Below are 24,821 nucleotides of genomic sequence, written 5' to 3'. Positions count from 1 at the left end.
AAGTTTCTGTGTTTTCGTTTTTCCCCAAGAGTACAACTGAAGGATCAAAAACCTCTTATGTTTAACATTTTTAGGAAATGCCAGACTGCTTTCTAAAACACCTGTATCAGTCTATATTCATACTAGCAATGCACAGGGTTCCAATTTCCCCACATCCTAATCAACACTTACTGTCATCTGTCAGGCTCGGCTATCATCTGTCTTTCTGATTTAAAACCATCCTGGTGACTGTGACGTATCTCACTGTGGTCTGGTTTGCATTTCCTTGGTGACTAATAATGTTGAACAGATTTTATGTACTTACTAGATATTTGCATATCTCCCTTGGAGAAATGGCTACAGATTCTTTGCCATTTTTAAATTGGGTTGCCTTTCTATTGCTGAGTTGTAAGAGTTCTTTATATATTCTATATTAAGTTCCTTATCAGATATATAATTTGCAAGTATTTTCTATCTAGCATTTTAGGTTTTTACTTTCTTGATAGTATCCTTTGGAATACAAATGTTTTAAATTTTGGTGAATTCCAAAAATTTGTCTTTTCTTCTGTTTCTTATGCTTTTGAAGTCATATCTAGGAAACCACCAAGCTCATGGTCTCAAAGATTCACTTTTGTTTTCTTCTGAAGGTTTTACAGTTTTGGCTCTTACATTTAGGTCTTTTATACATTTCAGTTAAATTTTTTATATGGCATGAACCTCCTAGTGAATTTAAGTAATGTTGATGAATAAAACAGGCACTGCAGCAAAACATGTGAATGAGATCTGAAAAATGGAATGAAGTCTAGCCCTTACTAATATCATACAAATCCCAAATTAAGGATGAAAATGTGCTTTTCGTGCAGTTTGTGCAATTGAAAGTCTGCAACATTTCAATTTTCACTGACAGCTTAAAGATAGAATTAGTCTAAGAATGACACAAACCAGAATCTGCATTACTTTTCCATTAATTCAACAATCATTAAAAGGGATAGAAAAATTATCAAGTACTAACATGCAGATGATAAATATAGCTAACTATAATAAACTTTCTTAATGGAACAATTTAGTATGGTTTAGCCATTAAAACTTAAAACTATAAAGAGAAAAACTCACCTCTGTTGAATTCCACGTTACTTCAAATATACTCTAGACCACAAAATATTAAGTAAAAAGAAAAATAAACTACATTATTCTTCACAAATTGCCTTTTAAAAACTTCAATAACGGCAAAATGTAACTTTTTTCAACACTGAAATACTTATGTTCTGGAAAAGACTTCATATTCACAGCATACTGATACTGTTAGAAGCAAAGGTAAAAAATAATTGCCAAGAATTCACAATGCCACCTTACCTGCTTGCACTTCTAGAACGTCTGGCTGTGCTGTAACTTTTTGGTGGTGTTTTAGAACGTTTCTTTTCTTTGTCTTCTTTCTTTTTGTCTCTAACAAACGAACACAATTGATCAATGCATTAGAAGACTCAGCTGATGCCAATTTATATAGCACTACATACACAAGAATATAATCAGATCTAATCCCATTCTTAAAAGCATAAATGTTATTCTGACAGAAACTGTTTTAAAAATAATACTTCACATGGCATATCTGAAGTACAGTAACTTCTTTTAAAATCCTATCTTCCTAGGTTTTCTCCTGAGTAGACTAAAGTAGACGATGGGTGAGAAAATAACTAGGATGTTGGCTTGAAATGTCTGGTAAACACCAATAAGTTAACTGTCTCTAGTCTCCTCAAGACTCCTTTTTCTCTCAGCTTATTACCACTTCCCCAACCCACCTCTCCTATCAGGCCAAAACCCATAGAGCACTACCAAAATCATTCATCAACATCATGAATATTCTTCCAAGACACATATCCCCTGTCAACCTCTATCATGGATCAAACAAGCTTTTATCTTTTTCTGCTGCTATGTATTATGAACTACTCAGGGCTTATTAGAAAAATATCATTAACAGATTGTGACTATAGCCATAACTCAATTTTATTTTTTTACAGATTCCTATAAATTTTTACTCCTCACAATATTTTTTCCCCAAGATCATCATTCTCCCCAAGACGCTGAGCAAAGAGTAGATAAATGATATATATTTGTTGAATGAGAAGTCTCATAACCCCCCTCTTTATTCTCTAATTTTAGGAATCAAAGTATCCCTCTCTTACTATTCTAAGCTAATGTTTCCACTCTATATTCTCTATTTCATTTTTTTCCCCTTCTTTGGTCATCCTCGGTTCCCTCTTCATTCAGTCTTTATCATTGTTCCCTCTTCATTCAAATCTTTATCATCTAACTCCTGGATTACTCGAACAGTCCCCTAGTAGGTTCCAGTCATGCCTCCCATAAACTGATTCTGTACTCTGTCATGAATCTTTTAAAGTACAAACCTGAAAATATTAATTCCCTGTTCACCATTTTCAACCCATTCCAGTTGCCTCCTGGATCAACGGCATAGTGTGAACAACAAAGCCTTCCATGATCTGTCTCATTATATTTTCCTGACCTCATTTTCTAGTCCTACTACACCAAAATACTGTTATTTCAAGAAACACCCTTCTCGACCTGAAAGCATGCCCCACGTTGAAGTCTAGTCAAATCTTTCAGAATTTAATACTCGAGTCATTCTCAAACTTCTTCCAACATCAGCAAGTAGCAATCATCATTTAACAGTTCCTCCCTTGTAACTAAATCCATCACTCCTCTCCTAGCAATCAGAAAGTCCTTCAAGAAATGTTTAATTCCATTGTATAACTGTTCTATTGACCTTGTTTGATTCACTCTGTAGCACATAAGGGTTTAACAAAGATAGTAAAGCTACCCCCACTCCTGTTCTCATCAGTTGAGTTTTATGCTTCCCAAGAGTAAGTTATGTTGTGTCCCCAGCTATATACTTAATGACATGATTTAACTAAATATATAAATGAACAAAATAATGCCAAATACAGTAGCTTCTAGAAAATTAAGATATTTTAGCAAGAGATAAAAAGCAGTTGCTAAAAAAACTAAGTGCTGTGAAACTGTATGCCTCACAACTATAAATGATTGGGGGCATACTAATTTAAAAGTGCTTGGCTCTACACAAAAAGACTGGTATTTTTAGATGGAAATAAAACGTTAAGGTGTTTCTTATGAAAGAAGGTAGCAGGACAGCTAACAATTCCTACTACTAACAAATTTTACTTAGGCCCTCAGCTATAAGCTGAAGTTTCAGTTTATAATGAAGCACCAGAAAAACAAATGTCAGCCTCCTAAACTCAAATATTGACAGTTTCTTCCCCTGTCTAGCCCTATTTCCTTGCCCCCCACCCCAACCACCTCTTTTGTTACTAAGTAGCACAGTAGTGGCGATATTGGGAACCCTAAAATTTGCTTTCTCACCCAATGCTATACCTTGTTTTTGATGTGCTCCTTGACCTTCTACCTCTCTCTCTGGAATGAGATCTTCTCCGTCTTGGGCTTTTGGATCGTCGCCGACTCCTAGACTTAGAATGTGACCGCCGTCTCGATCTGCTTCTTGACCGCCTAACAATGTAAAAGGAAGCCAATACATGCGTATAAATGTAAAAAGACTATAAATTTTGTGCTTAGTATCAGACAAAAGATTCAGACATATGGACTAAACAATTAAATGGGGGATAATTCCCTTCCAGTTGCTATTATTTAGCCCATAGAACAAACACCTTCAACACCTTAGGAATTAGTAATACCTTTTAACACTTGGAATTCCTCACCTTTTAGTGATTTGCTCAACTTGTCAGATAGGTCCTTCTATGCCCACTGTACTTACAACTCCAAGGTTGAAACTACTACTAGATCATGAAGGAGAATAAAAATATGACTTATTTGCATCATCTTATACAATTATATAGCATTTTAGCATGTATTTCTTGTTTGATTCCTCACTACTGCAGCTTAAACCTTATCATAAATCAAATACTTATATCATACTATATATAAACTATAAATTGGTCTCATTAGTCCATAAATGCCACTATTATTCCTATTTTATAAAGAGAAACCACTTACTGTGTTGCCATCTCCTATTTCAAATTTTTCTCTTAAACAAATTCCACTCCTTTAATCCACAATTTAAGAAACTCCAGGCAATGCAGACATTTTATAAATATATACAATTTGTATAAACTGCCTCTTTTACTCTCTTTTTTCCCTGACATATCTGTTTCTCTACTCCCCACACCGAACCCCCATCCACTGTGTCCTGACCTGGCTCTTCCAGGACGTAAGCAGCACATTTAACCTTCAGATACTGTCATCCCCCCTACTGCATTAAAATACTCATTCTCCCACCTTTTTTTTTAAGCGATGGGATTTTGCCATGTTGCCCAGGATGGTCTCGAACTCCTGGGCTCAAGCCACTAGCCCACCTTGGCCTCCCAGAGTTGGGATTCTAGGCATTAACCGCCACACCCAGCCCATTCTCTTCTATTTTAAAAATTAAAAATAAGTTGCAGTCCTTTGCTTAGTCTTGATCACTTTTACTGACCATTCAACTTCTTTCTGTGCAACATTTCAAATGTAGTCTAAATTTTCTGCCTACTTTTCAAGGTATGAGAGTATGGACATCTTAAAGACTTGTGTTAAACTCTCATTTATAAGCCAGGTAACTTAAGAGTATTATCTAACCTCTCTGACCTGGTTACTTCAGCAGTCAACACCTCCATCACCAAATAGCAGTCAACGTCTCCATCACCAAATGGTAGCAAAGATAGAGTCTAGCTCGGTGCCTTAGTGTACGCACACACCAGTGACCCTTGAATAACATGAGCTTTAACGGCATGGGTCCACTTACACACTTTTTTTTTTTTTTTGCCACAACCAAATGTGGGTTAAAAACAGTATTCTAAGGATGAGGAACCCATGTATACTAAGGACTGACTTTTCCTATAAGTGGATTCCAGAGGACTTGAGTATGCATGCATTCTGGTATAGGTGGATTTGTAACCAATCCCCTGCATATACGGAGGGACTGTACATTAAATATTGATGTCCTTCTTTCCTCTTACTGATGTGCTAATATAGCTTCTGTTGCCATAATTCCGTAAAACAACTGCCTCAAAACCCATAGTAATGCCTCAATAAACTATTTGAGTTATTGAATTCAACTTTAATATTTTATTTTCAGCCACATTTGGAACTATTTACTAAATAATTCCTTGCAATAACATCTCCACATCCTAAGATGTTTTTATGTACTTAACTACCCTTCTATAGGCTCCACAAAGACATGGGAAGTAAGTCTTTTCATGACTGTATTCTTGAGCAACTATCACACTGCCTGATTTAAATAAAAGGCATCAATAATATACTTTGAATGAAACAGAGGCATATAAAATATCAGAATCATAACCTTAAGAGATTAAATAGTTGTTTTTCAAGGGGAATGTACTACAGAGTCACTTTTCTACACCTACTAGTTCATATGAGCTTTTAACAGCCAGCCAAAGAGATTAGTGTAAAATATATCTAATAAAGTCAAAAAGCTTGTGAAAGTCACGATCATTTAACACACTAAGATGTGATGGTTAAGATATTACAACTGAGCTGGACTCAGTGGCTTCTATCTGTCACCCCAGCACTTTGGGAGGCCGAGGTGGGCGAACAGCTCGAGCTCAGGAGTTTGAGACCAGCCTGGGCAACATGGCAAAACCCTGTCTCTTAACAACAACAACAAAGGCGTAAAAATTAGCCAGGTGTGGTGGTGCATGCTTGTAGTCCCAGCTACTCAGGAGACTGAGGTGGGAGGATGGTTTGAGCTGGGGGTTGGGGGGGGTGTGTGTGTGTGCGTGTGCGTGCATACGTGGTGGGGGTTCCCACAACTCACAACAATGATCTCTGTTACGATGTATCACGAGTATCTGGATTCAGGGATATATTTCACTTCTACTTTTCACTGGTCATAGTAAAGTAATTAATATTAAAATGAGAGTCCCAGTAAGACTGAATATAAAGAAAAAGACATAGGTTCTTTCTGTTTTCTTTTTTAAGACAGAGTCTTGCTGTCACCACACTGGAGTGCAGTGGCGCAATCTTGGCTCACTGCAATCCCCGCCTTCCGGGTTCAAACGATTCTCCTGCCTCAGCCTCCCAAGCAGCTGGGATTACAGGTGCGCACACCACCACTCCCAGTTAATTTTTGAATTTTTAGCAGAGATGGGGTTTCGCTATGTTGGCCAGGCTGGTCTCAATCTCCTGACCTCATGATCCACCCACCTCAGCCTCCCCAAGTGCTGAGATTACAGGCGTGAGCCACTGCACCCGGCCCAGGCTCTCCTTTTTAATAAGAGTTCGGTAAAGGGAAAGGAAACACATATCAACCATAGTAATCATATTATGAAGTACATCCTGTTGCAGAGGTTAAACTAAACTATGAGAGCACTGTCATGGAAGATTAAGACTGCAAAGATTGTAACTTGAAGAAAGAAAAAGGAGCTCCTCAAGGTGGAAATGGAAGATGTGGGAAAACATTAGGCAGAAAGGATCATGAGCAAAAACATGAAGACATAAAGAAAATGATATGTTGAGGCAATTAGTCCTGTAACTTTTGGAGTGGCAAATGACACGTGTAAAGAGTAAACCAGACAGAACACTAAAGAACCCTGAAAGCCATTCTAAGGTTTTATCTATCACCTTATCAAGGCAATAAGGAGCTTCTCAGTATCTGTGACATGATCTATATTTGGGTTTCTGAAAGATATCTCTGAGAATGAGACAGACTAGGATAAGGTGGGTGACAGGGAATAAACATAGCATACAGGATAGATAATTCCTGTAATACTCCAAGAAATGACTTAAAATAAGAAAATGATATTAGAAGATAATAAAAACAGAGTGAAAAGGCCATCTCTGAGACAGAACAAATATGACTTTTTAGCTATTTTATGATGTAAGTGCTTTTAATAGAGATGTGACAAAGTCTAGGATTCAAGTCACACTGCTCTTTAAAAAATCCTGACAATAACTAGGAGAAATGATTTTATCTAATCCTTGGTAAAAACTAAGGGGTAACAGACACTAAGAAAAGGCAGACAACTGACAGAACTAGGTTCCAGAACAGACGAACCCAGGAGTCAAATGGTGACTGGCTGGGCATGGTGGCTCATGCCTGTAATCCCAGCACTTTGGGAGGCCAAGGCGGGCGGATCACTTGAGGTCGGGGGTTTGAGATGAGCCTGACCAACATGGAAAAACCCCGTCTCTACTAAAAATACAAAATTAGCTGGGCGTGGTGGCACACACCTGTAATCCCAGCTACTTGGGAGGCTGAGGCAGGAGAATTGCTTGAACCCGTAGGCGGAGGTTGTGGTGAGCCAAGATTGTGCCACTGCACTCCAGGCTGGGCAACAAGAGTGAGACTCCATCTCCAAAAAAAAAAAAAGTCAAGTGGTGGAGGGGTATGTAAAGTGAAGCTGAAACTAGCTGAAGTAACTGACCACAATTGGAATGTTCTAGTTCTGAATGTCAACCCTAAAAGGTTCTGACTAGAACCAGAATGCAATTAGGCCAATTAGGATTGAGTTTGGAAACTAAGAAAATCGAAGAATGGCCGAAATAGTTGGTGAATAACCTAGAGCAATGGCTTTCATGTTGTCGTCTGCGCAAGTGTGGATGCTCTAAGACCCTTTTATGGGGTGCATAAAGTCAAAACTATTTTCAAAATAATAATAAATTACTGCCTTTTCCACTGTGTTGACGTTTGCAACAATGTCACAAAAGCCATAGTGGGTAGAAATACTGAACTCTTCAACACAAATCAAGGTAAGGGCTACTGAACTGCCCTAGGAGTCACTATCTTCTTCACTGGCACTTCTGTATGCACTTGTAGTAAAAGAAAAAATTAACGCCACTTTTATAAAGATGTCTTTGATGAAGCAGTAGAAGTTAATTTTATTAAATCTCCTTTGAGTACTATTAACATAGTAGCAAAATTAAATCTAGTCTCTTGAGTAAATATTCTGTGTGATGAAATGGAAAGTATGCATAAATCACTTCTGATGCTTACGAAGTATAATGGCTATATTAAAGAAGACACCTGTGTGTGAGTTATGAGCTAAACTAAGTGCTTTTTCATTATCACCTTTGAGAATCTACAAAATGATTACTCAGACTTGTGTATTTGGCAGACAATTTTTTGAAAAATAAATGAAGTCTATTATATAAGGAAAACAGATGAGTTTGTTACAAATAATAAAAATCTGAGAAAATTAAATTTTGGAAAATGACTCCATTGTTATGAGCATGCCAGATTTACTTGCATTTCACTGATGAAATCTAAGGTGATATTATCAGATGTCATTTTTTGATACTAGGTAACAAATACAAGTCAGAAATTTGGAAACTTGCATAATTCAATGAATCAATTATTTTTCATTTTGTTGCTCAAGTTCCAATGCTTTCCTACCACCTCTGAATTTTTTGGGGTTTTAAAGTATAAATCATCTATTTCGTCTGTACCTTTTCTTACTTTATACATGTGTGAACAGACATTCACACACTCTAACAGCAGAGGTTACTAAAACACTTTAACCAGAGGCTAACAGATTAATAGCAAATTGAAAAAGATGTGACATATGTAAGCTATCTTTGTCTAAGGTATAACTGACTAAAAAGCAACCTAACCTGTGTCTAGAAGATGAGGGAGTCCTCCTCCTCCTGGAACGTGATCTTGATCTTGAATGCCTTCTTTTTTCTTCTTTCTTATCTACATTTAAAAGAAAAGGAACTCGCATTTAGAAGTCATTAAATAGGGGCCAGACGCAGTGGCTCATCCCTGTAATCACAGCACTTTGAGAGGCTGAAGTGGGAGCAGCACTTCAGTCCAAGAGTTCAAGACCAACCTGGGCGATATAGTGAGGCCTCATCTCTACAAAAAATACAAAAATTAGCTGGGCATGGTGGTGTGTGCCTGTGATCCCAGCTACCTGGAGAGGCTGAGCTGGGAGGATTGCTCGAGCCTGGAGATGCAGGGTGCAGTGAGCTGTGATTGCACCACTGCACTCCAGCCTCGGCAACAGAGACTCTAAAAATCATATCAAATAGGAAGATTAATCCCTTTCAGAAGTTATTCTAATAATTTTTCACCTTAGTTTTCAGTTTTTACATACAACCCTTGAATGTTACAAACAACCATTTTACAACTATGATTTTGACGCTTACTGAAATACTATAAATTATAAATCATCCAAGCTTTTGGTAGATCCAAATTAGACTTCTAGTTCTCAGCTAGCTAAACGTTCCTTTGACTATTTTACTTGCCAGACTTAAAAGGCTGTGAAATGTTTTCTGTAAAGCAATCTAAAAAGAGGCTAAATTTCTCATTCTTTGGCTCTAATTTACTCTTGACAAGGTTCTAAATGAGGGGGTCCCTTTTCCATTCCTTGGTTCTTCACAGATTCAGTATTTGGCCCCCAAATGCAGAAAGTCATGATTCACTCACTGATTTTAGTCCACTTCTGTGACAGAATCAGATTTTAGTAAGCTAGCTCGCTTCCTATTATCTGTTCATCACTCCTCTTACCTACCAATCTTTAATTGTGTAAGTACAGAAAGGGGATCTACAACTACACATAAGGAATTTCTTAACTGGGGACATAACAAGAGAAATAAAGCCATTGTATTCTACACTCATTGACTATCATCAAAGTGAGATTGAGTTTCTTCCACATTTAAGTCATGTCATTAATAGGGTTCAATACATTATGAATGTCATTATCAATAATAAATTCATAAAAATATTGGTGAAAACATCAGTTCATAAACTACATTTAGTCATTTTAGTCATATGTTTTCAATAAAAACAGCAGTTAGAACACGGTGTGTAGTAAACTTTACATAGACCCGGCTGTGCTATCTAAAAGCTCCTATTGCTTGCCATGTGACTGTGGCTAATTATTTGACATTTTATTGGTTAAATAATATAACACATATAAAGCATTTGGTATCAGTTTATCCACTATTATACTTTAAAATTATTTTCCTAATACTAGGCATATTAAAAAAATTCCCATTTATTAAATGAATAAGATATTTATAAGAAAGAAAATCCAGGGCCATAGATCTAAATATATATGGGCAGATAATAATGGTATCTATTCATTTAATCTCAAAAAGACAATCTGCAAAGAAGACAACTAATTTTCTTTAAAGAAATAACACTTTAAAGAGAAGCATTTTCACTAGGTTCTCTTGATCAATGAAAAAATTTAAAATTAGGCTATCTCAACTTAGATAAACATAAATAATTATATCAAGTATTAGATAATCCTACTGATTTTTTGGACTGGATTAACCATTGCTGTGAAAGGCTGTCCTGTTTGTTGCAGCATATCTAGCAACATGTTGGCCCTTCGCCCTCTAGATACAGTTGGCACTCCTGTGACCACCATAACTGTCACCAAATACGTCTGAGTGGCACTCAACTATTCAATCTTTTTATCAGAATTTAGAACATTTTAAACGACTAGGGTGTCATTCCACACAATTCCACATGTGAAAGTCATTTTTGCCAAGAATCACACAACAAAACTGCATAAACATTGTTCACCTGGTTCTATAGCAGCAGAAATTAGGGACTGTGCTTCTCGTACTCTTTTCATTGCTTCCTCTATTTCTTTACTAGAGGTATCCGATTTTAGACTTGGTGAAACGAGACCAGCAGCTACATGATTCAACCTGAAACAGAATCAAGAAATGGTATCTGAAATATTTTAAAATGCACACCAGCATTTCAAATAAATAAGTATACAATACCATTTTAGCAAAATATTCCTTCAAAAAAACGGAGGGGAGGACTCCATGATAACTTTGGTAAACTACATATAGTATAGCATTGTTTTGAATATTTACAAGTATTTGTTTTAATGACTAAGAGTCATCTGGAATTAGAAAAATACCTTTGCTGAACATCCACTGACTTTCCATAAACAAACACATTTTTAGAAATGCCAGTACAAGAAAATATGCTGATGCTAAGAGCTTTTTTTCATATAAATTAAAAATTTCTGGCCAGGTGTGGTGGCTCACGGCTGTAATCCCAGCACTTTGGGAGGCCAAGGTGGGCGGATCATGAGGTCAGAAGATCGAGATCATCCTGGCTAACATGATGACACCCTATCTCTACTCAAAATACAAAAAACTAGCCAGGCGTGGTGGCGGGTGCCTGTAGTCCCAGCTACTCGGGAGGCTGAGACAGCAGAATTGTTTGAACCCGGGAGGCAGAGCTTGCAGTGAGCTGAGATTGCGCCACTGCACCCCAGCCTGGGGGACAGAGCAAGATTTCGTCTAAAAAAACAAAAATAAAATAAATAAACAAAAAAAATTTATGACATAGTAATTTTGCGGAGGAAGAACATTACCTTTTACTCTGTAGATGGGGAGGAACTAAGGCAGAGACCAACGGCCCACCAAAATTACACATGAGATCTTGAGTGGAAAGGCTGAAGATGCCCCTTACAGGTTAACACATGTAAAAAAATATTATAGGCCAGGCACGGTGGCTCACGCCTGTGAGCCCAGCACTTTGGGAGGCCGTGGCGGGTGGATCATGAGGTCAGGAGATCGAGACCATTCTGGCTAATATGGTGCAACCTCGTCTCTACTAAAAGTACAAAAAATTAGCCGGACGTGGTGGCATGCGCCTGTAGTCCCAGCTACTCGGGAGGCTGAGGCAGAAGAATTGCTTGAATCTGGGAGGCGGAGGTTGCAGTGAGCCGAGATTGCGCCACTGCACTCCAGCTTCGGTAACAGAGCGAGACTTATCTCAAAAAAAAAAAAAAAAAGAAAGAAAACAAAAGATTACAGACACCAAATTTAGTAGTTATTTGTGGGCAGAATGGGAAATGTACTAAATAATGGGTACATAGGAAGCTTCAACTGTATTGGTATTATTTTATTTTATAAGCTGGGTGATGGGTACATGCTTGGTTTTATTTTTAGGTAATTTCTAACAAAAAAGGCCACTGACTACTGAAGTCGAACGATTCTGTCCTTCTTTCCATGCTCCCTCACTTACTGATAGGGGCTTTCACCAAGTTAAGGGGAAAAGGTATAAAGTTCAAATTTATTATGCCAAGAAATAACCAGTGAAAAAAACTGATGAATTTGTCACATTATCAAGTCGGAAACAATTTCTGTGACAGCATGAAGAGCACTTATTAAAAGCACTAAAAGAAAATGTTGGCTCTTAATTATATAATATGTAATACTACTTTGCTCTGGGATAGTGATTCCCTCAGCTTTACCTCTAACTCCTACTATCTTCAGGACTCAGCCTCTGATGTTCAAACTAAGTTGTCCCCTTAATAGTTCCTTTGCTACCATCCAGGTGTAAGTCATTTACAATTACTATTCAAGACTCAAATGACACTAAAAGTATTTTAGAGGGGCTGGCTTACTTCTGTATTTATCTCTTTGTTTCTAGGTAACAATATATATTGCTTGTCTTGAGAAAGGAAACTTGATAACCTTCTTATAAGCTATCAAAAAAAAACTCTAGTTCTGTAGACATTCAGATATCACATCACCAATGAAAACAAAGAAAAAACCCTTACTTGGGATCAACAGTACTCATAAGCTTCAGCAACTGATCTGCAGCAAGAGACTGCAAAAAATAAAACATAAGAACAATGAGAATACATAAAACAATAACTAATATTTTCTGAGTTATGTTGAAATGCCCTGGGACAAACTGCCAAACCTACAAGTATGCTGTAGGCAGAAAACTGAACAACAGAAATCCATGCAAACTAAATGCCGTGAAACATACATTTTTTTTAGTAGCCACATTGAAAAAGAAAAAAGAAAAAAAAAAGAAACCGGTGACATCAGTCGCTACAGTATTGGATAGAGCAGCTTTAGCAAGTTATATAAAGATTATGAGGCTGAACAGTCTTGATATTATACAATTGTCTCCTTTAAGACTTTTTGACATAAAGAAATATGTAAAACTCAAAACAGGTTAGCCAATATAATACAAAAGATCTCTACAAAGTAAGAACTTCAGAAACAAAGGTTAGCTAAATTACAATAAAAGAAAAACTTCCATTATAGAAAAATTATAAACCACATTCCTATCTTTTCATGACTATTTACTCTGACTGTATGACACACTGATAATGTATTGGCTTCTTGTGAACCTATTTTCTATTTTGAACTATATATAAAAAAAAATCCATGAACGGATAAGGAGTTAGTCATTCAGTGACTGTTTAAAGCTCTAACAAGTTTAAATAAGAAAAAAATTACTACAACATAGCCATTAGCTCCTGCTCTTGAAATGCAAACCAACAGCAAACAGATTTTCTGTAAAAATGGGTGAAAAACTTGAAGTTGCTAAGTTATACCTGAGAGTTCAAGTTTGCTCCAGGAAGCCCAAGTGCAGCAAGGGCAGGATCAAGAGTAGGAGCCCCCAAAGCAGCCAGTGGAACAGCGCCAATCTGTGAAATGTCAAATTTTATTTATGTAAAGCTTCATTTCAGTTCCTTATACCAGGAGTTAATACTTTTTTAATGTAAAGGGTCAGATAACTTCAGTTTTCAGGCTACATGGTCTCTGGTCTCTGTACAACTACTCAGTTGTACACAAATCCATATGACTACTGCTATCGTAGCTTGAAAGCAGCCAGAGACAATAACTACACAAATGGCTGTGGTCCAATAACAATATTAATAGAAACAGGGGTCTTGCTCTCTATGACACCCATGTTCCATCCATTACAACACATTTCCCCCCTAAATCCTAGATTAAGACAAAAAGACAAAATATTTCAACATATTCTTGTGCTGATTTTAATTTTTTACTGCTTCTCAGGATCAAAATCTACTATTCTTTGCCCTGCTGTTTTGTGATACTGGAGGCAGGACCTTTATAAAGCATTTCTCCTTTGACAGCTGCCATGACATAACACTTCATTTGGAAAGAGTGCTGGAAGGACACTAAGGAAGGGGCTCTTCCTGGTTCCTGTGTCCCGTGATCATTCCTGTACCACCATGTCAAACCCTAGCAGCCTTCACCTCTCAGTGAGTTTCAGTTATGCAGCTCCCAGGGCACCCAAGAGAACTTCTTTATTAGTCATTCTTCCAAAAACAAATATAAATTTCAGCATAGATGGGGAAAGAGGAGTCCCCTAAACTAAATGGGTTTGTGTTCCTTCTGCTTCAGCCTCAGAGGTAGTGGTTGTTTCTTATACTTGTGATTCCTGTATTCATTAGAGTTCCCCGAGTAATCTCTTATCACTAGTTAGTAATTCCTTAAATGTTCCCTGTTCAAATTATTGCAGGGTTCTGCAACCTGCTTGACACAATTCTGATTAATGCATAATGTAACAGACACAAACCAGGAAAGTGAGGCTGCTTCAAAACCATCTGTAGCTTTTGAAACAGCCTCACTTTCTCCACACTGTGCTACAAGTTCTCCTTGTTTCAATTTATTTAGTAAATACAAACTATCAAACTTTCTATAATTTAACTGTTTATTCAGTACAGGCAAAATGCTGTGTTAATACTACTTTAACTTACTGTCCAACATAGCTATTGCATAGCTTTATACATTAAAGGAATTTAGAAAATTACTCAGATTTGGACTGGGCGCAGTGGCTCACGCCTGCAATCCCAGCACTTTGGGAGGCCAAGGCGGGCAGATCACTTGAGGTCAAGAATTCAAGACCAGCCTGGCCAACATGGTGAAACCCCACCCCTGCTAAAAATACAAAAATTAGCTGGGCATGGTGGCGCGCCTGTAGTCACAGCTATTTGGGAGGCTGGGGCAAAATCGCTTGAACCAGGGAGGTGGAGACTGCAGTGAGCCAACATTGTGCCATTGCACTCCGGCCTAGGTGATAGGGTGAGACTCTGTCCATCTCAAAAAAACAAAAACAAAAACAAACCAAAAACCCAACAAAAACACAAAAACCAAAAAAAAAAAAAAAAAAAAAGAAAAAAGAAAATTACCCAGATCCTCATTTTATAGGTTAAAAAAACCCCTCAGAGTTAAGTGATAAAAATCACACCCAAAAAGCTTAAGAACTCCTAATCTTTCATTTTATAGTTCACTTCAGTTAAGAGTCAATTAGTCTATTATTTACACAGGCAAAATGATATACTAAAAAGAATGCTTTTATAAATTTCCAGTTGAGGCTCATCATTCACTACAATCTTTGAAACTACTGACCAGTTACAATCTCATTAATTAGAATACACCGTATTAAAAATGTGTCTTTTAGTTCTAAAATGGTAAGCTTCCTACAGCATTGTCAGTCTTAGAAACACTATTGCAACCAGTTTTCTTTCATGTTCCCATATCAAACGTCACCATCAAGAATTGCCTTTGTTTTCAAGCCAAATACGTAAAAGTAACAGGAAAAGATAAAGGGGAAGGAAAAAAAAACCACGAAGGGCTCACTTGTGAAATTTGAACCTCAGTTTTCTTTCCTGGTCCAAATGAACACATTTTTAACAGTGTGTTCAGAGAAGTGTTCGTGCCTCATGAGACGGTTCCAAAACTACTTAGGGTTATTTTGAAAGCCAATGGTAAAAGTGATATAACAGATATTTTACGATTTTCAGGATGTTCTTAAAATACAAAAGTCTAAGAGATCCTCTATACTATTTGTGATTTCGATGTAGCCCTTTACAATACTGTACACATGATAATGCTATCTCAACTAGAATCTCATGAGTACCTACAAAGCTCAAATATGTTTAGCTTTATCCACAATTCTGTGTTTTCTTCCCCCCCATCTTTTAAGAATTCAATAGAACGAGTACCTGGGTAAGTGGGTTAGGAGTAGGCAGGAGTCCACCACCAGGCAGAAGACCTGCCACTGCATTAGCTGGTGCCAACAGAGACAAAGCCTTAGCTTCATCAGGAATAACTCCTGCAGAGAAACATCCTTGCATTAGAACACATTCTTTTCTAAGACAGAAAACACACAAAAACACCCAGAAAATGTCTCCCTGATACACCACCTGAGTTTGTTGAAAGTACTTATGTTCGCTAAAATACAAAGCTTGATTTCTATGATTATTTATCATTAATTTTATGTCAGAATGAACTTCAATGTGTGAAAATTTTTTCCTTTTTCTCTACAAATGGTTAAGTTTCTAGAGTAAAAAAAAAATAGCACAATACACACTACTTTTTTGTTAACACTGCCAAGATTTCATCACCTGTACTCGATTTTTAAGTCATGAACCAAACGTAAGCAAGCACAGTCGGTTCTCCAGGGGTGTGCTCTCAACTTTCAAAAGCTGTTTTATGAACAACGACTCGTGTCGGCTGCTTCACTATAAAGCACACAGAAAAATCAAGATACACAAGACAAAAAAAGTTTGATTTAGGGGTTAATAATATGGTACAGTTACTATGATTTTCTTTTACACCTACCATACAAATTTTGTAAAAACTAAGAGAAGAAAGTATGTAAAGGAAATATTCTGTTGGAATCAAGCGTAGGGCTTTTGCTGACTCATGAAAATGAATATGAATGTTTCTGAAGGTCTCTGAATACACACAGGATGTGTGCATGGGAGTGAGAGAGAGAGAGAGATAGGTAAAACAACATGGCACATTCCTTACCTGTACAGTAAAATGCTTTATGTTTCGCCATGTGCCATGCTAACCATACCAAAAAATGCTGCTATATAGTGCCAGTTGAAAAGCTAACTTAGCCAAACTCCTTAATCCAAAAATGACATATATATCTGTTTTTAAAGCCTAATCTGTGTACAGATAAAATCTAAGGGTCCTAAAACAAATATTTATGTAGACAATTTAAATTCTATCCAACAGCAAAAGCCCTATACAGATGGATTAATCTGTTAATGTGCCCAAGCCCCCAAAATGAGAGTTCAATAATACAATTAAACTACATATTTGCAAATACCAGTAGTATTTCTGTAATACATATTAAGAAACTGCATCTCATCATAAAACATACAATATGTACAGGGCACTTAAGAGAAACTGGATAAGCTGCAGAAGAAAACTGTTGGGTGGTATTTTCAGCAGGGCCTGGTATATAGTTCAGGCTGAACCAGGGAAAAGAACTGTAAAACACAACAACAAAAAAGAAAAACCACTGTTAAATAAAGGTAATGGTTCCTTCCACCTATACTGAGAAGTGCCGATAATATAAACAAATGTATACTACACAGCACTGTTATCTTGCTTGTGTCAGAGCTGTCATCAATTTAGATACCAAGAGTTATGGAGGGGAAGGGGGAGAAGATCATTTAGATATAGGGCAGTAATGCATCAATATTAACAAACCTACAAAGATTATGGGATAATTTTGCATGCAAAATTATGTCTCAAGAGGATATATTCAGTAACAACATCTTACTCAAATTAGTGCATTTGCAACATTTCTGGCAAACTAAAATCCTCTTGAATTTATTGTGAGACACCTGATAGAAGATCTGCATCCATTAAAAAAAAAAAAGTCATGCATCTGATCCTCTGATTAAAAAAAGACTATTTAAAAATAAAACTACAATTTAAAAATAGCAATGAGGCCCCTCACCAGTTAATTTTCATGCGTCAAGAGTATTTTTTTTACTGCTGCTTTGATAGAACCATGAAATACTGCATGAATGTGTAGAAATGAAAGAAAAAGAAACAGACAAAAGAAACAAACATTAACCAAGGAACCTAAAAAATCCCCAAATCCATTACTATTAAGAGTTCCTTCCAAATTAAGCTATCTTAGTTTTACCAATTAAGACTATTCCTTACCGTAGACTATGTCTACTGTTCTAAAACACTGACCAAGAGCTAACACCAAAGTGTAATAGCTAAATCTGGAGGGAATGGTATTTACTGGAGGTAACATTAATACAGCATATCATACCAGAATTAAATTCACCAACAATAGAATTCTGAATGAAGTATTTCCCTAATTCTATATACTGCATATTCCTAAATATTTCACTTCCAAAAATAGGTCCAGAAAAATTACTACAGCCTGAAAATATTTATGAAAGTCGTTTATATGATATACTGTATTATGTTCAGGGATTGGGAACTATAATACTTAGCCAATAAAAAATTTAAATTTACAGGCTAACCAAAATGTTTTACATATTACTCACATGATTTGACCCTTGTTCCAAGACCTATACTCTATTTTATTCATCCTGAATTTGAATTCTGTAAATTTTCTGTTGATGGTCTTATCCTACAACAGGCACACTGACATAAAAGAAATTGCTTAACCAAAACACACTAACTCAGAAATTTATCTATCTATATATTATAAAACCTTAAAACTTGGCTGATACACTTTAATATCATGGAGACAGAGGTAGTATTACATAACATGCCTTAACCCATTTACAAATATAATTTCTTTAAAAAACCAGAGGCAATTTCTCTAAGTGTTAAGGACTAGACATTTCACAACTTTTACAAAGTATGGTGTAAATGTTCACATTTGTATTCAAAGATTTCAGATAGCATTATCAAGATTCCACTTCCACTGACCAGTTTATTAAGGAAAGGGGAAAGCATTTAAATCCTGGTCAGCATATTAAATTATTAACTTAAAATCCAGCAGTTTCATCATATTTCAATGATTCGAGTAAAATTTATAGTTACCAAAAAGCAAATCAAGCAGCAGTACATTGGGAACAAACTAATTATGAAATACGCCTTAGAAAATTTTACAAAATGGTATTAAAATTTCTTGTCACAGTGGCTTTTTAGATCCAAAAAACCTGCTCATTTTTTTTCTGTCAAATTACTTTAACAGCCTAAAATGTAAAAAGAGAGAAAATGTAGTTAACAAATGGTTACACCAGGAAAACACTTGGGGCACTTGAGTGCTTGCTGGCCTTTAGTTAATGTCTAGAATCCCCTGTAGCTGCAGAGGACCCACTGTTTTTCAGGCATCTGGAAGGGTTTTGCATTTGCCTTCTCCACTACAAAAATCACACACACAAATAACAGAGAGAAGAATTTATTATTTAGAGATATTCTAGAAATATAGCAAGAATGAACAAGAAAACCTGTCATAAATAAAACACCCAGTGCCCATTTGGCACCTAAGCTACAGGAAATCTTGAACTTTCACGAAAACCAAAATCGTTGTAACCCTTGGTATACTGAAATTCAATGTGGTTTTTTTTTTTTTTTTTCTGATTATCAATGTGAGGAAACTTTAAGAAAATAAAATCAACCTACTCATTTATTTAAAACAGAAATAACATCATGCATTTATTTGAAGGCTCTGTAAGCATACATGGAGTGAATCATTTACTCTCAGGGCTTTTTCATAAAACTCAACATTAAATTAACTAAGTAGATGTATCTCAGGGAGTTACAATAAGGGACATGGTTTTAAACAACTTAAAAATGTTTTAAAAGAAAACAAAAGGTAAATACCTTATAATAACAGACTTAATTTCTCATTTTTAGAATTAAAAAAATCTGCAAGCAAAAATTACGGACTGCAGTATAACAAGGGTTTAAAAATGTTAATAGCTTAGATTTAACATGCTACTAATGCTCACTCTATATTTACTGAGGTAGATGGTCATCTTAGGATGCCCACATAGGTAGTTAAACAAAGCACAAACCTTCTGCATATGGTACGACTATCAAAGCTCTGTCAACGAATACAGTATTTGTCAGATGCTGTGCCACAACTGCTGAGTCTGGATCATGGAACTTAACAAAGCAGACACGAGATGAGACTGGCAAAGGTGAATCACTAAAAAATAAACAACATAAAAGAGAAACAGAGTATCAGTTAAAACAAATGCTAATTCACAAACCAACACATTTCAAAAGTAAAACAGATAAAAAAAAAAACCTAACTGTATACTAACGTAGTTAAATTCAAAAGAAAACACTCTCAATAATATACTCTTCATTGAAATAATGTAGTGAATTGCAGTTCAGATAAAAACTTATAATCACAACTTATATTTACAGGGTATCAGGTTAAAAACAGTTTGGTACTAAAGTCTCAGAGACTGAGGGGACCACAAAATTGTCAGCAGTTTCTTTCATAATACTAATACCAGCTATTTTTAGATACAGGTAACAGTAGTTTGGGTTTAGAAACTTCCTTATGGCTTTCTCAGAGTAAGAAAGATGAACAATTTTTACGTCAGGGACAAAAGAGTATCAGGAGAAAGAACATGTACTCAACAATCAATGAGTTTTCTTGAACTGCATAATAAACAGGTCCCATGCCCTGCGCTCTTTCACCCACAGCATATAAGAACTCTTATGCACTATAAATAATCAAGGATTTCTGGCTTGGAGCACTTTCAGATAAAAGAAAAAATTTAGGTACACATGGAAGTAGTACTATGCTCCACTAGTGCTACCTTGTAAAGTTTCAATAAGCAAAAGGGCCAGTTCCCTCAGCAAATTACTTCCTTAGGTAAAGAAAGACAAGTGCTAAACTGCAACCTATGGCAGTGTAGGTAAGATAGGTAACACAGGAAGCAGGGTTTTTTTCCAACTGTTAAGTTACAGGGTAGTTCAAATTCCTGCCTTGAAACTCTGTGCAAGAATGCAGGGATGACTCAAGCCCATACCAAAAGTTATTTGGAAAGCTAGTGCCCTAAGGCAGAAATAAACACACCATCCCTAGTTAATACACTCTAATGTGTATTAGAGTCATGGGGGGGGGAGTTGGGGGTAATTCACACTCTTCGATCCACATCAATTAAATCACGATCTCTGATGAAGTTTGAGCTCTTTCTCCTTTAATTCTCTCTGACAATTTTATGCACCTGAGGTGCAAAACTACTTCATTGTAACGTTAATATAACACATCAAAGGACTCATTAATGAAAAGGAAAATCCTATTTTAACACTATCTGAATGAGGCTTCAGTTTCTAAAAAATGAAACACACTCATGTGTACATAAAATTGTAATTGCATCAGATTTGGTTATACTAAGAATTTCAGATTCATTGTTGAAAAGAAAAATAATTTATTTTAGGCCTAACAAAAAATCCCACAATTTTTATCACAACTCAAACACTAACAACATGATGCTATACATGGCCTGAGAACTCAAACCCATTACAACTTCTGATACAAGTTTCCCTACAAGGATCTCCCAGGCTAAGCACAGACCCTAACCCAAGATCAAAGCAAAATTAACAGGGTATCCACAAGCAAGTTAAGCTACCTTGTTATATAGGCTCACTGTTGAATGTTTCTTAAAGAATACAGTGGTTTTTAGATGTGAAACACTGCTGGTATAAAATTTAACAATGTTGCACCTGCAGTAGTAAAAAGAATGTTTTAGCAATTTCTCCTTAAAGAAATAGGAGGGGTCTTACCATGTTGACCAGCCTCCCACTCCAGCTTCCAAAATAGATGGGGCTGCAGGTGTGCCTCACTGTCAAGTACTTTAGCAGGTTTAGTAAGCTATGGCACTTCACATTTCTTTGCCGACATCCATGTTTCCATCACTAAATTACAAAGCTCTTTTAATGCTATCATCTCTAATCTTAACACCCAACACGATAGTGTTGGGAAATAGCAGGCACTTAACACTTCTTAAAAACTAGCCTCTACCAATTCTTTAACACTTTTTGTTATCTTATGAAAAGAAATGACTCCAAATATGGTATTTTTAATGAACGGTTCCTTAGGAAAAAAAATACTGCCCCCGTGCTCAAATTGTATTCTTTATACTTGGCAACCTTAAAGGGACTCATTTTTTTTCCTACCCATTAATATCATAGGAATGCTCCAATTATTTTGGCTGTATCAAAACCTGTTAAGAGATGGTATGGTACAGACTAAATATGAATTTGAATACTATGAATAAGATAGTAATTCAGAAAGGAAAATATAATTTCATCTCTCTCCACTTCAAATGGCCTCCTTTAGATGGATTTAAAACAAGTTTTTGTTAGTATCTGGGCCCAGAATTACATTCTTAATTAAAATTTGTCTTTTTTTTTTTTTGAGATGGAGTTTCACTCTTGTAGCCCAGGCTGGAGTGCAATGGCACAATCTCGGCTCACCGCAACCTCCGCCTCCCAGGTTCAAGTAATTCTCCTGCCTCGGCCTCCCGAGTAGCTGGGATTACACGCACGCGCCACCACATCTGGCTAATTTTTGTATTTTTAGCAGAGACGTGGTTTCATCATTTAGTCAGGCTAGTCTTGAACTCCTGACCTCATGTGATCCACCTGCCTCAGCCTCCTAATAAAATTTATCTTAATAAGATAATATTAGATAGAGGAATGATGCCTGAAATTAATTTTTGTGCTCTAAAATTCTGTGGAAGTACTGCTTCCAAATATGACATGTATTTTACTCTGTATCTCTTAAAAATTAACATAAAGTAGGGAGAAATGAGGAACAAGATAGGTAAAGTGAGTCCTGCATGCCACTTCTGTCCTCCAAGACTGGCTGTACAGTTTTTACCAGTTCTTACGTGTCCTCTGAGGGCTATTTCAGAATCTTCTAGGCGATACACAGAAAACCGAGATTTCTGTTGTTCACCTAAGGTCTGTAGAGAATCTTTTTTATGTGAAGGCCCAGATTCTTAACATGGTATTCATGCCTACTAACGTACCAGAATTTCAGGTTTAGGCCACTGATATCAGCCTTTCAACTTCCACCTTAATAGTGTGCTAAGTGGAGAATTTTGAGCTCATAAATGAAAGTATCTCCAAAACCCACAAAAGGAGGTGTGTGACAAAGAGGACATTAACCTGAAAACTTGACTGTTGACCTCATGTGCCCCCTCCTCACTACATAAAGAAATATACAGTAAAATGGTGCATTTATTAAAACCATTTTTTCTTTAAAGATGCACTAAACTCTTTCCCTTACCTAATATACTAATTTATACTTATATGACCATTAAAGTATCCATTTTGGGTCACTGAAAAGTTACTAATGAACTTCAATTTATCTCGGTATTACAGCAGCCTTAAGTTACTGCATAGCTGTGACATATTTCACTGGGATCATTACCTGATACCTGATAAGCACTTTGCTGGGCAATCCCACTAAAAGAAAGCATGTGAAGATCTTACAAGTTACTTGGCTAAATCAACAAACTCCTGATCAAGTGGTAAAGGAGAGTCACAACTTGGGTTTGAGGTCTAGTTCTGACACTGGCAGTATGGCCTGGGCATACAAAAAATACCTATGTAAATTTCAGTTCACGAACTTGTAAAACAGGGTCAAAAACATTTTTTCCTCTGGGTTTGTAAGGATTAAGATAAATTTAGAAAGCAACTAACTCACAATAGACATTCAAACAATGCTGCATTTCCAATACACATTTCAGAAACAACCAGAATCAAAACAGTTTAACAAGAGTATATGTGGGGTACACTGACAGATGCTTTCAAATAGCTGCAGAGCCATCATGCTGTAGAGAGGGTTAGAATATCCCCTATTGTAAAGATAGTATCTTTATTTCTCAGTGAAATTATAGGCCAGAAATTCTGGTTTAAAAGGAGGAATAGATGGATTTAACAATGACAATGCAGGAAATCACCTTGAGCAGGTTGTCACTGAAATGTCTGTCATAATCCTGGAAATGTTTCCCCAAAATAGGCATTCAGAACCAAAATGAAGAGTTTCAGTAGGTGTGGGTGAGGTTCAGTCATATATGTATTTTAAAGCACCTCATATTCTACAGGAGAGAAGTTGTTAAACTTAACCTGTCAACTGGTGACAGGTGTTACAGAAAAAAACCTGTCTAGTGTTAAGTAGAATAAAGCAGCAGCAGAGGTGCTTTATTTTACACAGGGTGGTCTGGGAAGGTTTCTCTGATTAAAGTGACGTTGGAAAAACAAAAGTAGTTAAGCATGTCACAGATATGTCTAGGGGAAAAAGAGTTACAGGTGCATGTCACCGCCTTCTTGGGGGAAATCACAGTTTTCCCTCAGTATCCATGGTTTCAGGACTCCCTGCAGATAACAAATTCCAGATGCTCAAGTCTCTTATATAAAATGATGTAGGGAGGGGGAAGATGTGGAGGAAAAATAAAATCATGGCGTATTACCTGTGCACATCCTCTTGTATACTTCAAATCTCTTGATTACTTATAATACCTAATACAATGTAAATACTTGTACTGTTTAGGGAGTGACGACAAGAAAAAAGTCTGTACATGTTCAGTACAGACGCTCTCTCCTATTTTCAATTCACAGTGGGCTGAATCCATGGATGTGGAATCCAGAGATGAAGAAGGCCAACTGTGTATCGATACTAGTTACAATCAGGTGACCTGTTCACAACAGACAGAATTTTATGTAATCTGAGCCATTCAATGTTACGAGTAAAAATTTTTGGAATGATGAACCCTGTGGACCACTGGGAATCCACAGCACATTATCCCTGGCAAGTTTACTGCTGAAAGCTCTACTAAGTTGATAGAAACTACCAACAAAGTATATGCAACTTGTGCAAGTCAGTTTAGTTTATTGAAACTTATAGTTAAAAAAACCAAAATGCAACATCAAGTAAATAAAAGTAGCCATCTACATTACTGATCAAATGTAGAATGCCACTAGTAACATTTAACTTATTGTAACCTCGTACATTTTAAAAGACAAAATGATCTTGTATGTGGAAAGATAAATGAAGGAGTCAGAGTAAAAATGTGTCAATTTATCTCTCTTTTTCTCAATACGGGGAAAGGAGTCCTTTTAATGCAGAGTATCCAGATCATATAGTTTAGGGAGAAATTCTCAAGCACACACTAGCTGTCCTGGTTATGAAGGAACTACTCGTTTGATTACAAAACAGAAAGACACTGGTCCATCACAACTTCCTCTAAGATACTGGTCATGCATTAGGTAAAAGATGAACCAGT

At 36.5% G+C, this 24,821-nt stretch overlaps 1 protein-coding gene across 13 annotated transcripts in view; it reads right to left on the bottom strand.

The window, feature by feature from the left end:
• Positions 1 to 24,821, bottom strand: part of SRSF11 (serine and arginine rich splicing factor 11) — a 46,254-nt gene that overhangs the window by 3,848 nt on the left and 17,585 nt on the right. For 7 of the 13 annotated variants that reach the window (XM_025370766.1, XM_025370776.1, XM_025370794.1 and 4 more), the window contains 8 exons: positions 19,584 to 19,717; positions 15,774 to 15,883; positions 13,353 to 13,445; positions 12,561 to 12,610; positions 10,556 to 10,683; positions 8,632 to 8,713; positions 3,385 to 3,516; positions 1,333 to 1,422 (listed from right to left, as the gene is read on the bottom strand). In XM_025370766.1, the coding sequence (XP_025226551.1) occupies positions 1,333 to 1,422; positions 3,385 to 3,516; positions 8,632 to 8,713; positions 10,556 to 10,683; positions 12,561 to 12,610; positions 13,353 to 13,445; positions 15,774 to 15,883; positions 19,584 to 19,717 (819 nt within the window). Of the gene's footprint in view, positions 1 to 1,332; positions 1,423 to 3,384; positions 3,517 to 8,631; positions 8,714 to 10,555; positions 10,684 to 12,560; positions 12,611 to 13,352; positions 13,446 to 15,773; positions 15,884 to 16,175; positions 16,293 to 16,945; positions 17,055 to 19,583; positions 19,718 to 24,821 lie in introns of all 13 variants that reach the window. The other 6 variants (XM_025370811.1, XM_025370817.1, XM_025370826.1 and 3 more) reach the window with 2 other exon arrangements.

Source organism: Theropithecus gelada, chromosome 1 (assembly GCF_003255815.1).
Source record: "Theropithecus gelada isolate Dixy chromosome 1, Tgel_1.0, whole genome shotgun sequence".
Taxonomy (NCBI): domain Eukaryota; kingdom Metazoa; phylum Chordata; class Mammalia; order Primates; family Cercopithecidae; genus Theropithecus; species Theropithecus gelada.
The sequence above is the reverse complement of the archived record's forward strand: the minus strand, read 5'-3'. Positions and strand labels throughout refer to the sequence as shown.